The 16492-nt window shown below is 31.4% G+C and overlaps 1 protein-coding gene across 1 annotated transcript; it reads left to right on the top strand.

The window, feature by feature from the left end:
* The first annotated feature begins 382 nt into the window (after positions 1-382).
* On the top strand, positions 383-7979 carry LOC25498181 (enoyl-[acyl-carrier-protein] reductase [NADH], chloroplastic). The gene is made up of 13 exons (XM_039828181.1): positions 383-591; positions 1496-1809; positions 2514-2623; positions 2951-3006; positions 3100-3184; positions 3273-3320; positions 5060-5134; positions 5216-5327; positions 5412-5463; positions 5549-5600; positions 5724-5781; positions 7343-7441; positions 7539-7979. Exons 2-13 carry the CDS (start codon positions 1533-1535, stop codon positions 7691-7693), a joined length of 1179 nt encoding a protein of 392 aa, XP_039684115.1. The 5' UTR covers positions 383-591; positions 1496-1532; the 3' UTR covers positions 7694-7979.
* Positions 7980-16492: the final 8513 nt, after the last annotated feature.

Here is a 16492-nt window from a genome sequence, read left to right as displayed (position 1 = left end):
AACATAAGTATTCTTTTAGTACTACCTCCGTCCCTAATTATAAGACTCTTTTGAGAATTTTTTGTCCATTTTTATAAGACCACTCTGCTATTTTCAACTACATTAATTATTTTTTACATACATGCCCATATTTATTATACATCTTTTTCTTCAATTAACAATAAATAGCATATGGAAAACATAAACCAACTATCTCTTAAGAATAAAATTGTAAAAATAATAGTGATTAAATACAACTTTAATACAAATATCTACTTTCTTAATTTACGTGATTTTAGCAAAAGAGTCTTATACACTGGTGACGGAGATAATATTATTTTTATTTTATTTTATTTACGATGGACGAAAAAGAAAACAAAAACAAGTTCCAAACAAAAAACAAGTACGAGGGACTGTTTAACATTCGACACTTCCAAAGCTCAACTACTTCGAACAACTTCACATAAAAACACAACTACATCGTTTCCATCGACACACACATTGCTAAGTTTTTTTTCTCTCCATTTTCTACCCTTAATCTCATTCATACACATTACCACTTCAAACTCTCGCATTTCTCTCTCCACATTGATCCATTTTCTTATCAAAAAGGTAACAACACTTCACTTCCTATGATCCTTTTCTTGTTCTTATTTGTTTGGTTTCTATAGTGCAATTATGTAAATGTTGAATCTATCGTGAAACATGGCTTAAATCTCTGTGTATGAAGAATGTTTCTGTGTTTATGTTGATTTAAATTCGAACAGTTTTATTATGATTTGCCAGTGGATTTTTTTAACAAGTTTTTGGATCAAAGGTGGAAATTTATTTGGATCTAATAATTAAAACTAAGAGGGTTTTCATGTTTTTCATAATTTGGAAGGTTAGTATGAAAATAATAAGCTTTTGTTGGAATCTGGCTCTAATGCAGTAAAGGGCTTTTGTATTTTTACCTTTTCAGTCAATTCATTGTGCTTTTTGCGTAATCATAGCATATGGTTTGGTTTATGCCTTTAAAAAAAATGCATTTTGCTCCTTTGGAAATTCATATTAGATATAAGCTCAGTAGCACCAACGACAACACCGACACTTCTGATCGAAGGTGTGTCCCAGTGTCTGCCAGCACAACACTAGACATGTGATTACATTCAATTATGTCATTTTCTTAAATTATTACCGTTGTCGATGTGTCAGTGTCGTAGTGTCGTTGTGCCTGGTGTTCGTGTTTGTGTCGGTGTTTCATAGGATATAAATTTACGAGTAAGTTATAAATTCAAGGTTTATTTTGTGATAATTATAGTTACAAGAATGCTTGATGTAATGTTGGAGTCAAAGTCTGTAATCAATTTTTTTGGGATAAGCAAGGAAATTTTCAAATGGTGACCATTTCAAACATTTTATCAAGGAGTCCTAATTTATTATTTGGAATTTATATTAAGTTTGGACTAGTGAAAATAGAACTGCTCATTTTTGTTGTATTATAATTTTTGGTTTTTAATGTTAGTTTTCTGTGCAGATTAACGCATTCCACCCTCAAATTACATTAATTCGAAATGGCAACAACAACAGTTTCTAATATGTCGATTGCAATGTCAAGACCTAGGATTACCCCATCACAAAAGTTTTCAAATTTAGGTCCGGCAATTGTTGGAAGCAGGGTTAAAGTTGGCTCGTGTGCTAAACTAGGAAGTGTTTGTCATGTTGCCTTGGCAAAACCCTTCCAGCTGTCCTCAACATCACATACCTTAAAATTCGACAAAATTGTAACAAAGGCAATGGCCGAGTCCAGTTCAAACAAGCAAGCTACAGGATTGCCAATTGATTTGAGAGGTTTCACTTCTTTTTCCGTGAATCCTTCGTATCATAGTGTCTATTTTGCTTTTGTTTTTATACTTGTCATGTGTGTCTGTGTTTTACTTTGTGATTTAAAAAACTTCTTCCCTTTATCACTCTTCCTATACTCATCTGAAGTAATGTTAGAAGGAAGTATCTTTTTTGTGGCCACATCCCTATTAACAGTTTACTCACTCCAAAATCTACTTAAAGTTAGTTTACCAATCAAAATTTGGATACACAGCGTAATTATGCTTATAGCATAAGCTCTTATCATATAAGTACTTGTGTAAAACCCATTTCTATAACAAAAGATAAAGTAAAGTCAAACTATTTTTATATAAGCTGTTTTCATAAGCTATCACGGAAAACTTATGGAAATAAGCTGAAAACTGCTTATGAACATGTCGTAAGCTGTTTCTATAAGATATTCCAGAAAATCTCATTAGTGCTTATGTCAGTACATAGGCTGTTGAAAGGAGTCTTTTGCATTTGAGGCTGGTTATAATATAAGCCAAGATAATATCTTCACTTTTACGTTTTCCCCTCATAAATCAGTTATTTCTGATGCTTTTCTTCTTTTTAACGGTGTCTATTGTTATGTTTGATTTGACATTATACAATTGTATTGGTACGGCATATATATAGTAACCATATTATAAGAAAACGTAGCACTTCACTGAAAGTAATTTTATGTGCAGGTAAAAGGGCATTTATTGCTGGTGTGGCTGATGACAATGGATATGGCTGGGCAATAGCAAAATCTCTTGCAGAAGCAGGAGCTGAAATTCTTGTTGGCACATGGGTACCTGTAAGTAAATAAATATTACAGAATTCTAATGTTGTCTGTTTGAAATTTTATTTTGTTCCTGAAGCAATGTTGTTAAATAGTGGTTATAGTGTAGCAGAATTTGGACAAAATGCTATTGTTCCGCTATACGATATTTAGTACAGAATGTTGTCAAACAGCGGCTATAGCAGCACGCTATAGCACTGTTGTGTAACATAATTTGAACAAACTGCTATTTTTTGTGGTTCGCGTTTGACAACACTGCCTGAAGTCTAGTTATATTAGTGCGATGATTTATAGTTTATAGAGTCAGTCTGTCAGGTACTAACTGTTAACATTTTCATGCAGGCTCTAAATATATTTGAGTCTAGTCTACGACGTGGAAAATTTGACGAATCACGCAAGTAGGACGTTTAAACTTTGCTATAATGATGTTCCTTTGTCAATAAATGTAAAATTTCAAGTATGTTGCTAACAGGCAACTCTCCACTTTTCAGGCTTCAAGATGGATCATTGATGGAGATTACTAAAGTGTATCCCTTGGATGCAGTCTATGACACTCCCGAAGATGTCCCAGAAGATGTAAGTGAGATGTTCATATATTTTATTAAAAGATACAAAAACCATGCACAAAATATATCATCATTTATTTTCTGTGAAAATTGTATAGGTAAAAGCTAATAAGCGCTATGCTGGAGCTTCAAATTGGACTGTCCAGGTATATATTATCGTTCTGTTATCTATACTTCGCTACAGTTATAATACTCTTTCGATCTCTGCTGCGAAGTTAGTTTCAATTTTGTTCCAATAGATTTTTAAACTAATTTATAATATATTTTGAATATATATCATTAGTCTTTTCTGAAACTATTATTAAGAAATCATTCATGTGTTAAGAACATAAGTTGTTCATAGAGGAGAGCATCTTGCTGGATATCATCTTGCTAAATAAGCTAGAAAAGTTATTCCAAATTTACATTGTAAGTCACCAATTTTTTTTCTTCAAAATCCAATAAAATAAGGCTTTTAACATGAGATTAATGTTCAATTGGAGTATGTTCCACTTTTCTTGTACACTTTAGAATACATTCATGCTCTACATGTGATTTTATCTCTCAAAGATTGTTCTGTTCCTCATGGACAACATTGGTGTCAAAAGAATGTTGAAAGACATTTTTAAAACGGCAGCACTGTTGGAACTAAAGTGATCAGCATTAATTTGGAGATAAAAATCATGATTAATTCCTTTTAAAGAAATGGATAAAAATCTTGATTTCATCAGTATCAGACATTAATAGGTTGACCCTTCATCACATAACTTCCTTAGTCACAAGCTAGAGGGATTACTTATCCATCTTCCACTTTTCTCTGACCAAGCTTGAATATGAAAGTTTTGATTCATCTATTATTTCATAAGCTTACTTGATTTTCTTCAAGTTTTTTATTTGGTATTTTTTCCTAAGTGAAATGAATCCTAGATAATGCTTTTTGAAACATAAGGTACTTCTTTTCTGCTAGCAGGCAAAACCTAAGCACACTGAACATCATTTAATTAGAAGCATTTACTCTACGATTTTGGTTTGATATGCAATTGAAATGTATTCCTCAAGCTTTGAAGGAATATTTTATCACACAAACTATAAGACCAAAAATATTGTAAGTAATTTAATGTCGCGTGGTAAAAGGTTATGATGGACGAGTGATTCGGATAGAGACCAACTGGTATTACTAAAAGTAATAGTGAAGATCCCAAATTACAGTAGAACTCCTAGAGTATTCGAGAGACTCTAGAGTCTCCCAATGCCGAAAGGCCCCAAGGGCAGCCCGGTGCACTAAAGCTCCCGCATACGCAGGGTTCAGGAAGGGGTCCCACCAATTGGTGTATTATACGCAGCCTTACCCTGCTTTTTTACACAAAAGGCTGTTTCCAAGACTTGATCCCGTGACCTTTCAGTCACGTGACAAGATGACAAGATGATTCTCTTTCTAATCCTCCGCTCCATTTGTAGGCAGCATGCCTTATTTGGCCTATCTAACTCTCAACACACCCATTAACTAACAATAACAAACCTATCAGATTCCACATGAAAGGAAAATTTAATCATAGAGATCAAATTGGTGTAGTTTCCGTGGTAAAGAAATGGTTCATGCATGTTGGAAGAAGACCTATAAAAAAAATTTGTACAAATGTTACTCCAATAGTTAGAGCCTAGAGGTAGAGGGAATCAAAGAAGACTGTTGATCAAATCATTAAGCGGGATTAGAGGTAAATGGCCTATCTTCGGACCTAATACACAATAAGGCCTTTTGACGATGATCGATCTCTGTAGCCTACTCCACCTATTGCTAAAGGCTTGCTTGTTATTGTTCTTTTATTACTCTATTATTCATGTTTCATCTTGTGTTTAAATAACGCTGGTTCTCATAAGTCTGCTTTGCGTTTATATTTCCTTGCAGGAAGTTGTTGAATCTGTTAAGAAGGATTTCGGCACTATTGACATACTTGTGCACTCACTTGCTAATGGACCAGAGGTATTATTATTACAATAACGAGATGATGGTTCCTTCTAACTTATGCCTTGAGCTTTAACAAAGAAATCAACTCTATTGTAGGTCAGTAAACTATTGTCCGAGACGTCTCGGAAAGGATATCTAGCTGCCTTGTCCGCATCTAGTTACTCTTATATTTCTTTACTAAAACACTTTCTTCCAATCATGAACCAAGGCAAGTTCATTTACCTATAAGAGATGACATTTTGATTCTTCATCCTTCAATATATTTGTTCTCACTGGTCTGTTTTGGTTATAGGTGGATCTTCGCTATCTCTAACATATATTGCTTCAGAGAGGATTATTCCTGGGTATGTTTGATATGCTAACGACTCATAGTTCTGTATTTTAATTAAAAAAAATCATTGACAAAGTTTTGAACTGAATGATATGCAGGTATGGTGGGGGTATGAGTTCTGCTAAAGCTGCTTTGGAAAGTGATACAAGAGTGAGTCTACCGTTTTCTTTATAAAAATTGTGATATTACACGCATAAATACGTGTGTTTCGGTACTTTTGTGTTCCTAACTTCCGCCTCTTCCCCTTTGCATTTTTGAAATTGCATTTATCAGGTGCTTGCTTTTGAAGCTGGTAGAAAGAAAAGAATCAGAGTTAATACTATATCTGCAGGTATTGATGGCTTGTCACAACTGGCTTTATATTTTAAAATCAAAGACTAAATAAAGCTTCTCACTAGTGCAATCAATTCGATATACAGATTATGCAATTTTTTTTTTTAAAAAAAGGAAAGTAACTTCGAAATTTTTCAAAAATTATGTTCTTTTTATTATTTTAAGTTAAATAAAAAGTGGTGTTACATTAGTGGTATTAGAGGTGGTTATAGGTCTAAGATTTTGCCTGTTTTCCTTTTCACCTGCAATACATCCATATGAGCATTTGACTGATGCCAATGTTTTCTGTTAAAGAGGAACTTTTGTAAAATCTTTTATATTCTGGCTGTATTTTGTTACCATCTAGCATTTTTGCTTTCTAACTCCCTGAAAAGTGGTGATGACTGATAAAAAAGAAAATGCTATGCTAATCATCAGAACTCTATAATTGACAAAATTATTAAAATTAAGCCGTGGAGTGATGGAGCTTAAAAATGTATTTGCGTGAGAACGAGAGAATTGACTAGAAGAGAGAGATAAATGAGAAGTTAGAGATTTGGTTGCAAGTTTTAGAAATACAAGGTTTCTGCCTAAGTGTAAGTAAGTAAATTGGGTTATATCGAACGCAACTTACACAAGTTTAGCAATGAACAAACAATTTTTAAGGCAGAAGCGAAAATTACGATACGACAAGTCTCATATTTTACCTACTTAGGGTTCATCATCGTAAACTTAGTATCAAGATATGAGAAAAGTTACTACGTATGAGTGGTTTACACAGGACAAGATAGGAATAGAAATACAATCATATAGAGAAAATTAGGATAGCTTCCAAAATACAGAAACGGGTTGAATTAGAATATTGTCGTATATGGTTTGAGCATGTATTGAGAAGACTTGTAGAAGCATTGGTAGGGAGATTTGACCCAGAGGGATAGTCCAATAATTAGAGCTAAAGTAAGACTGAAAAAACCGTAGAACAAACTATTAAGAGGGATTTAAAAGCATTTTTAGACCAGATATATGATACGACTTTACAACGTCAAATAATTCCGCTAATCCCACCTAATGTTGTTATTAACTTTTTCCTCCAAGTTGGATTTTTGCTTGTCAGTAAACTCCGTGGATGTTGACAAACTATGAATCCTAGATACTTAAAAAATGGAAGAGTATCGGTGTCCAAAACGTATTTGACACAGATATCTGTCTTATAATTCCTGAGACGTACCCAAAAAGTATTCGATAAGGATTTAAATTTAAAAAATACTTTCACCGATACTTCTCATATACATTTGTCAACTAAAGACACACACAACTATCATCTGGATATGATACATGTTCGGTATGTCTTACTTAAAGACAAAAAAAATGTGTTTTGCGACAGACTGTTAGTATAAGAACTTATACTGATATAGGTGGGGGTAAAAGTGTGTAGCTATGCATGCTTATCATGATTACAAATTTTTTTTCTTTCTAAATTGTAATCATATATTGACTAATATATTTTATGTATTAATGAGCAAATAGCAATGTGAATGTCTCTGTGTCGCATATTGATTCAAAATGTTTTCAATGCCTAGGTCCACTTGGAAGCCGTGCTGCGAAAGCCATTGGTTTCATTGATATGATGATTGATTATTCATTTACGAATGCACCACTACAGAAAGAACTACATGCAGGTAATATTATTACCCTTGAGATTCTTCCTTTTCTGAAATGAACATTTCTCTACTTTTTAGTATGCAAATTACTTATACTTTGGAGTATTTGTAACAGAGGAGGTAGGCAACGCTGCTGCTTTCTTGGCATCACCCTTAGCATCAGCTATCACTGGTGCTGTCATATACGTGGATAACGGACTAAACGCCATGGGAGTTGGAGTTGACAGTCCAGTATTTAAAGACCTCGACATTCCAAGGGACCAACATTGAAATTGAAATTAAACTGTTTTTTTTTCAATACCAAATCCGGATTATTCTATTCAACTAAGACATGCGGTCTATGATGACGAACAAACTGTAAGAGTTAGTATTTACATTAGTAAGTGGTTGTTTTAGCTTTATAATCATCGATTTTCATCAAGTGTGATCCACTTTGAATTGTCATCTACATAATGTATCAAATAATTTGGAGAGTCCTAATTTTTGAATGGGTGTGTGAATGGTATCGCTGCCACCTATAGACTAATTTGATCAGCATTTAAGATTTTTGATGTCATTTTTCAAGGACCATACAGGTCTATGTTTTTTCTTAATACCAATTTAGACATTTAGTCTACAAAATAATAGGAAAAAATGGATAATGAGAACCATAGAATTCAAGTGAACGAACCAAATAGAGAAATTGCTCTAAGAAATTCTGCAATATTTATGTTTTAATATTTTAAGTGATGTATTATGAAAAGAGAAAACTTTCAACTATCGTATGCGAAGAAAGCAAAATATTGTGCAGAATTATATTTTTGCCTTTGTAAGTAAAAGTAGTAAAATCCTAAAATGACTTGCAGTGTGCTTGAGGAATCTATGAGTATGGTAATTCCATTGACGTAATTTTGAAGTTCTTCACGAATCAAATTGCGCCCAGGCTCAGTCCAATGGGAAAGATGGTGAAAAACATCTAACCATCTTCCATCTCCTAAATAGGTTATCGAACTGCCGATCAAGCAGCGACGCTGCTCATGATAGGCTTAGCTTTAAGCTGCTTTCATTATGATCGAAAGTGATATGCTCTAGTGAAATCACATTCTTTAAATAATGAATAGCAAGCTCAATTTCAATCATTTGACTAACACAACCATGCAATTCAACATACTTCAACTCACAGTGATAGAATCCTGGATATTCCCTTCTTTGTCTTTGATTTTCACACAAATCAGGACATACAATCCCAAGATATAGCTTTTAGAGATGTGGAAAGAACATAACCACATTTAAAACTCAATGAAATAGCTTTCAACAGGTTTAGGGAGGGGACCTAATGTCTAGGTCCTAAATGGGCTAAGTCTAGGTTTCTGATAGAGGTTTTGGGTACCTTTGTGGATAAGATATTTCTTAGAGGTTTTGTCTTTGGCTGGAGACATGTGTTTTTTTAGACTCCCTAAACTATACAATACAAATATTGCCCTTACAGACAAATGTGATAATTCATAGCCTATGAAATATTGGTGTCTTATCTCTCCATGTAATATTAATTAGTGTATGTTTGGATGAGAAGCGAGATTGATGATAAAATCACCGCAAACCACCATAACTTTTGACAAAAACTATGCCTTATAGCTTCACAAAATCACGGTGGCTCCATTGTGATTTTCTAATCCCACACCACTTATTAGGTGCTTTCGAAGGTTCTTGGTGTTGGTTAAGTAATTGTCGTTGAATCAGTTCACTTTATGAAAACTAAGACGACGGGTGAATTTGGAGATTTATCTTTAATATTATCCTTTTTACTCGATGAAATAACTATTGATTTTTTTAGTTACTACATAAAATTTTGTAACTTGTATTATTTTTTATCAAAAAACTCTACATTCACCTTCTCCATCACACCCCTCTATTTTTTAACTTGACATTGACCTTCCCATTTAATTTCCCATGTGATGAATACCTCCCTTTTAAGTTAACAATGTTTGTAACCTGTTAAAAATAATATTATGAGTTTAGCTCCCAATTTTCACTCAACTCAACCACTACTCTACAAAGAAGAGAGGTACATATAAAGCTACACAATATTGTTGAACCCACTTGTTATAAATAAATGGAGAGCATTATCACCAAGGGCCATGGTGAAACAAAACTCATTCTAAAAAATAAAACTTGGAACGACGAATCCAAAAAGTTTGAATATGATGTATAAGAAGAAATTTGGGGTTTGGGTAGGGCACCACAGAGAAAAACACATGTAAAGTATGAATAATTATTGTAGAGGTAATATTTTTATTTTTTTTAATAGACTGATAATACATATAAATTAAACTAAAATTGTTAATCACTCACTAGTAATAAACCCTGCCGACAGAACAAAAAGGGCACAATTTGTTTAGGAATCTTTCTTAGATTTGTGATTATTATCATATAAAGACGAAATCTTACGTGCCAGTGTTACTTTAGATTTTTATACAAATTAACAAAAATTATACATTCTATCAATATGTCCCTGTCACTTTTATCCCTAAATAATTTTGTCACTTTTATCCCTAAATAATTTTGTCACTTTAGTTAGATTATTATAACTTTTTTAATGAAAAAAATAGCTGAACTGGGTCTACGAGCTGATAGAGATAATTACATTCTTCTAATGTATATGTTAGAACTATTTTTAGGGTCAGTCCATATATATATTTTTTTTTAAGAAAGTCCATGCATCATACATATATATGAAGGATTACGACAAATTTTAATATGATCCATTTTTAAGCCATTAACAATGTCCTTTTGTAAATTTACAAAATTTTGGTTAAAATTTTAGTTTGTATACGTTTTGATAAACAAAACCATTCATGAAATTGTATAATCGATTTCGTTCGATGTGACGTTTTCAATTGATTTAATATTTGTTGATATATACAATATTGGTTTTATATATGTTTTATTAATTTTTGTTTTGGAAATTGTAGAATATAAGGACTTTTTAAGAAGTAAATTTCTAATATTTTGGAGGTCTATGATGATTGATACCTTGATCGACTTGTTTTTGGACCAGCCTTGCTTATTTATATAGATTATTTATGTCTTTAATGCATAATGAAGTATAATAATTTGAGAGTTATCTATCTATTTATGCCTATTTAAGCCCTCGCATTTTTTGTCATAAGAAATTGCCTTTGATGTAATTGTTAAAGTAAAAGTCTTTGTTTGTTTGTCTTTTGAGTTGATTTCTTGGTTTGTTTGTCTTTGTTATTTCACATCTTAATTAATGAGTTTTTTTTTTTTTTTTTTACAATAATGTTATTGATTTTGTTGTTTTGTTCGTTTGGTCCTTTCTATGGCATTTTGTTAGTTTCATTTTAGAGTTTAGACACATCTCTTGCTTGAATAACTTTCTAATACAATTGTTTTTGCTTCTTAAAAAAAATGTAAGTGGGTGGAATACTGACATCAATTAAACACTAGGATAAGTCTATTTTTGAATATTTTGCATGCCAAAAACAAAGGCTTTCAACATATTTTTCATGACTATATTGAATTCTCTGTCAAAATTTAATACAACTTTGAGAGAAATAGGTGAGAGACAGATTGTCTCTTTCAATATACCCCACCCTCCAAGGTCTTGGGCAGGTCCCTTTCTTCTATGTAGGATATTAAATTCAAAACTGTCCAATTCAGTGGTCCTTTGTTTGGGATACCAACTCAGAAACTTTACTCACCCTTAAGGCTGGAAATGAGTCGAGTCGAGTCGAACCTCTCTAAGCTCGACTCGATAAGAATTGATTCGGTTCATAACTCGACTCGAGTTTGAAACAAATCTTTTTTTAAACTCGAGTTCGACTCGTTTAAAGTTCACGAACAACTCGGTTCGGCTCGTTAGGTTCAATTCGTCTACTCGAATTGTATACTTTGTAGCTTTTTTTCTTCAAAATTTTTTTTTGTCAAAAATACATGTCTTTGACTTAAAAATAAAACAAAAATATAAATTAAATAAAACTATGAAGGTAGAAAGGTAGTAGCACTTACTACTGTAGCCCATACCATGTTTTATATTGTACTCATTATCATCCACCTCTCTTATATATACAATCTTACTCTCTAATATTTTCAAAACACCCGATGTGGGACTTTTTGTGTACAAATGTTTGTTTAAAAGCCTTCAAAAGATATTAACTTTTTTCCTCTATCATAACAATTATTGTTGATTATTAATCAAATTAGTAATAATTCCTATGAAAAAAGTACATAATTATTAGAAGAAGCTTGTAATAAATTACATATTATATAACAATATGCAAAATAATATTTTATATATATCGAGCTGGTTCATGAACTAAACGAGTCGAACCATACTCAACTCAAGTTCGACTCATTTATTTAACGAGCTTAATTTTCAACTCAAGTTCGACTCATTTGGTTCATGAACCAAGTTTAATGAGTCAATTATCAAATCGAATCTCGAACTATTTTCGAGTTGGTTCGGTTCATTGCCGGCCCTACTCACCGTCTTCCCAATTAAGTATAATACTCATGAAATCCGTTTTTATCTTTAAAGATAAAAATATGACTCTAAATAGTAAGTAAATAATAAATATAGTTCTCTTTCAAACTATTAGATATGTTTATTATTATGTTGTTCAAACATAATCCTAAGTATTCTACTATTTTTTTTAGGAGAAGTTCAACTTCTTTTTAAGCGAAAGATAAGATGCAAATGAGTCGTTTGTTGTAACACTCTGATCATATATTAAAAGAAAGAACAAAGAAAGAGGAAGACTAAAGTCAAAACCCTCTAGAAAAACAAAATGTGAAAAAGAAATACGAAAACAAAAAGAAATGTCTGAATGCACGAGGGACAACTACACAGTACACACCAAAGTATTAACAAGACGAGTGATTGGAAACACTTACTTTAAACCCTTTGCTAGCCTTAACATGTTGTTGGTTTAAATTGTTCTTCTTTTTTCTTAGAACCACCAACTGAAATTACTGATTTGTGTTTTCAACTAAATCAACAGTCTCTACATTCTGAGTCATGTTCGCCCGGGATTCATTCACAAGTTCCTTAGCATGTTGGGCCTCAGTAGAAACTAGTTATAAAACTTGCATGTTGTGAATACCATTTGCATTAAAGTTTGACAAGTTAGAGTATTTTTTATTTTTTTTGTTACAACAAGTTAGATTCGCCACTATGCAACTACCAAAAGCTTCTTGAGGGAAATTCTACGAATTTGTTGTTAAATATGTAAATTAATAGTACTTTTTGTGTTAATTCTTTGATTATAAGATGAATGAGGTTATTCCCTCAAAAAAAAAAAATGAATGAGGTTATGGTGATCCAGAGTTCCGCCAATAATAAGTAATTTCAGATTAAATATTATTTATCCAAAAATCAAATTCAGATTCTTCCAAACAATTCATCCTAATATGAGAACTTGAACTCAATCTTTTTATTACGAAGTAATTTATTAATTACTAATAGTCAGCTATACACAATATATAAAAAAAATTGTGAACAATATCTAAGAATTTTTAACAATAATCTAATTATACACAAAATAAAATCTATCAATAATATCTAAGAATCTTTAACAATAGCACACCCACAAACTATTTTTTAGAGAAGCACACCCACGAACATAAATGTATATCCAGAGTACACAAGACCTATACCCTTTATCAACTTGTTGATTGTGGGTAGGTTTTAGTTGCCGTCACTAAAATTTTCCATATGTAAAATTTCTTGTAGCAATTTCATATTAATTGACTATAACCTAATTTTTTTTAAGGAAAAAAAAAAATTCTTCCCCTACGTTCTTAACTTGATCAACACGTATCTTGCCTAATTAGTTGAGTTGTGAGCTAAAATTTACTATTCCAATTAATGTAGCAGGAAATGTTTGTTCAAGTTTTTATTTAGTCAACTCACAAATTGCCCTTAATTTAAGTTGCACAACTTCCATTTCTATATTTTCTCCAAAATCACCTTCAACTTCTGATTTTTAAAAAAATTTGTTGTTAAAAAAAACTACTTTGCAAATGTCTGGGTCTAGGAAAGTTGTAGCAGGGCATTTTTGATGTGGTTAGCTCTATATTACTGTTTATAAAGCTTTTATTCAACATTTCCATGAATATGTTAATAATACTCAACAACAAACTTAAGGCCATATAGATTTCGACCAACTATTCTGATCAAATCGATTGACAAATACTTTGTCATCAGCTGAGTGGCCAATACATGATTTCGACCAACTATTTTGTTGGTGTTAACATGCATGCATCAACACTACCCAACATATTTTCAAATTTAAAGAAAAATTTGAAAGTGAAATGCATGTTTTTTAGTCAAGTAGTATGTTAACGAGAAATTTTATAGGTGAATAAGTTGAAAATCTAAGATTTAAATGTCTACCCCAGCATTATGTAATTATACATATCAACGGAGTTATATGCTTTGAAAATGAAGTGATATGCATTTTCAAAATAAATAATAATATTTATTAAAGACAAAATTATTGTCGCATTTGATAACACTTAAAATAAAGAGTTATTTAACGCAACTAAGTTTGAATTAGTGACTCATGACCTTATTATGTTTTGAAATTCAGTAGTGCTATATGTCCCAAGAGTTAAACCAAGCGAATTTATCAAGAAGAGTTTCTCCCGTTAGATTAGTCCAAGGCTCAAAAAACAGATGGTGGGATGCAAAAGAGGGACCTACTACAATAAACAGTGCATGTGTATATAACTGTTCGGAATAATTCGCGTCAATTGTGCTCGCGATAAGAAGCATTTTCCTTTGAAATTACTAAGATAATCCTAACATTTATTAGGGTTATTTTAGTAATTTAAAACATTTTTTTTTTAAAAGTAAATGTGGTGATTTAGTGTTTTAAGTTGGAATTATGTTATCAACAATGAATTGGTTCAAGTTGTAAGGAATTTAGATTCCTTAAACATGTGATCAAAGATTCGATTTCTAACTCAAGTACGGAAAAAAAAAACAGTTGAAATGATAGAATCCATTTCGTATGCCCTAAATCTTCTTTGATGGAGATTATTCACCGTTAAACGATGATGAAAACTTTTATTAATATCAAATTATGTTTTTTTTTAAAGAATGTTGGACTATATTGAGTTGTGTTAAATTTGTGCAAAAAAAGAATATATATATATATATATATATTTTTTTTTTTTTTTTTTTTTTTTTGGCTAGGCCTAACCCTTGTTATTGGTTGGGCAGTAGTCTTGTATTAGACACTCTAACGTGTTTCTCACATAAATATACATTAATATAAATTATAATAAAGATTTAAATTGGAATAATAAAAAGAAGTTTTGATGAAAAAATTATGAAATATGATCATTTATTCAAGACATGAAGTATATATTATACGAGAAATCCTAAGGTACATGAATCAATTCGATATGTACCAGTAAATTTAATCTTTAAATTATTAATTGAATAAGTGTTTTTGAGCTTTAATATACTTTTTGTCCTATATCTTTTGTTTAAAATTCGTTTTGATTTTTATCTTTTATTGTTAATCTTTAAATTATTATTTTCTTTTTTTACACGAGTCTTTTATCGTTTTAAAAGATGATATTTTTGTCCTATTTTGATGTGTATAAAGGATTAAAACATTACCTTTTAAAAATAATAAAGGATAATAACGATTTTGAGAAAACATAAAGGACCAAATCGAATTACAATTTGGTAAAAGATAAATGACAAAAAAAATATTTAAGCCTTTTTTAAAAATAAAAATAAAAACATTTCCTATCATTATTTCCTACCTTTTTTATCAAAGTTTGTTTTCCAATCATTGATATAATTAAATATTATTTATCAAAAAAATTAGCGAAATAAAATTTAATTATTTTTTAATTTTACACTATTCATAAAAATTATCTTTAATTTATTTTCATAGAATAAATATATCAAAACACTTTGATTTGTGAATGAACCCTAGAATCTCGCGAGTCACGTATTATACGGACTCATGCATAATTTAACAATTTTATCAAAAGAAATTTGAATCAGAAAAAACAAAATAAAAAGATTTAAAAAAATATAAAGGAAAAGAAGAAAAGAGGAAATTACGGATTCATACATACCCATGCAATGCAAGCAACCGATTACAATTTGCGGCGGCATCTACTGAACAAAGTCGAACCGGTCCGGTTCAGTTCTGCATAAAATAAACCACCGTTCTCCGTTACCTTTTTTCTTTGACCAGTTTTCCGTTACATTGAATATTCATTGAATTCTTAGTGGGACCCGTAAGTTTATTGTTCTCAGGAATCATGTTGTCAGAGAATGACACGAACAATCCACGTGTCGTAGACTAGTATGCCTACGTGTCAAAATCAAATAATGTTGCCAGGTGTGACAGCAGATCAGAAGCTAATCATAGAAGCTGATGTAGGGAACCATGACCCAGGCAATGCAGACAAATAAACAAAATAATAAAATTAATGGTTAGTTTTTTTTTTTTTTTGGATTAGAGTAAAGATCAGTATATTCAAATGAGAAATGATATTTTGATAAATAATTTTAAACAATTTTTAGTGACAACTCTTTTCCTCTTTTTTATTGGACAATAACAAAAAAGAGAGAGAAAAAAAAATAATAAAAGCACAACGAGAATATAAGAGAGATTTGTAATAAAAGTTGTCTAAAAATTGTTATTTAAATATCAATTCTCTATTCAGAATATAAGCTTGAAGGTCGTGTCTTTATGAGCTTATGATCATAAATATGTGAACTAACATATAACAATGACGTCCTTGCTAACAAATAAACGATATTATTTGTTTGTTTCCTAATAAAATTTATTTTAAAATTTAGATGAGAAACTCTACAAGCATTTAGAACGGTACCAAAATCTGATTTGGAGATGTCGTGAACCACTTGCTTATAATCAAGTTCTACTAACATCCTTATCAAACTCATGCTACCACACATGTTTATTGCCTCCTTAAAGCCTCGCGCTTCCGCCTTACGAGATTGTGGTATTCCTTGAAACTAAGACGTTTTCGCTACTATAAATTTCCGCTCATCATCTCGCAAGCACATCCCAATAT

The sequence above is a fragment of the Medicago truncatula genome, chromosome 7 (assembly GCF_003473485.1).
Source record: "Medicago truncatula cultivar Jemalong A17 chromosome 7, MtrunA17r5.0-ANR, whole genome shotgun sequence".
NCBI classification, from domain to species: Eukaryota; Viridiplantae; Streptophyta; class Magnoliopsida; order Fabales; family Fabaceae; genus Medicago; species Medicago truncatula.
The sequence above is the reverse complement of the archived record's forward strand: the minus strand, read 5'-3'. Positions and strand labels throughout refer to the sequence as shown.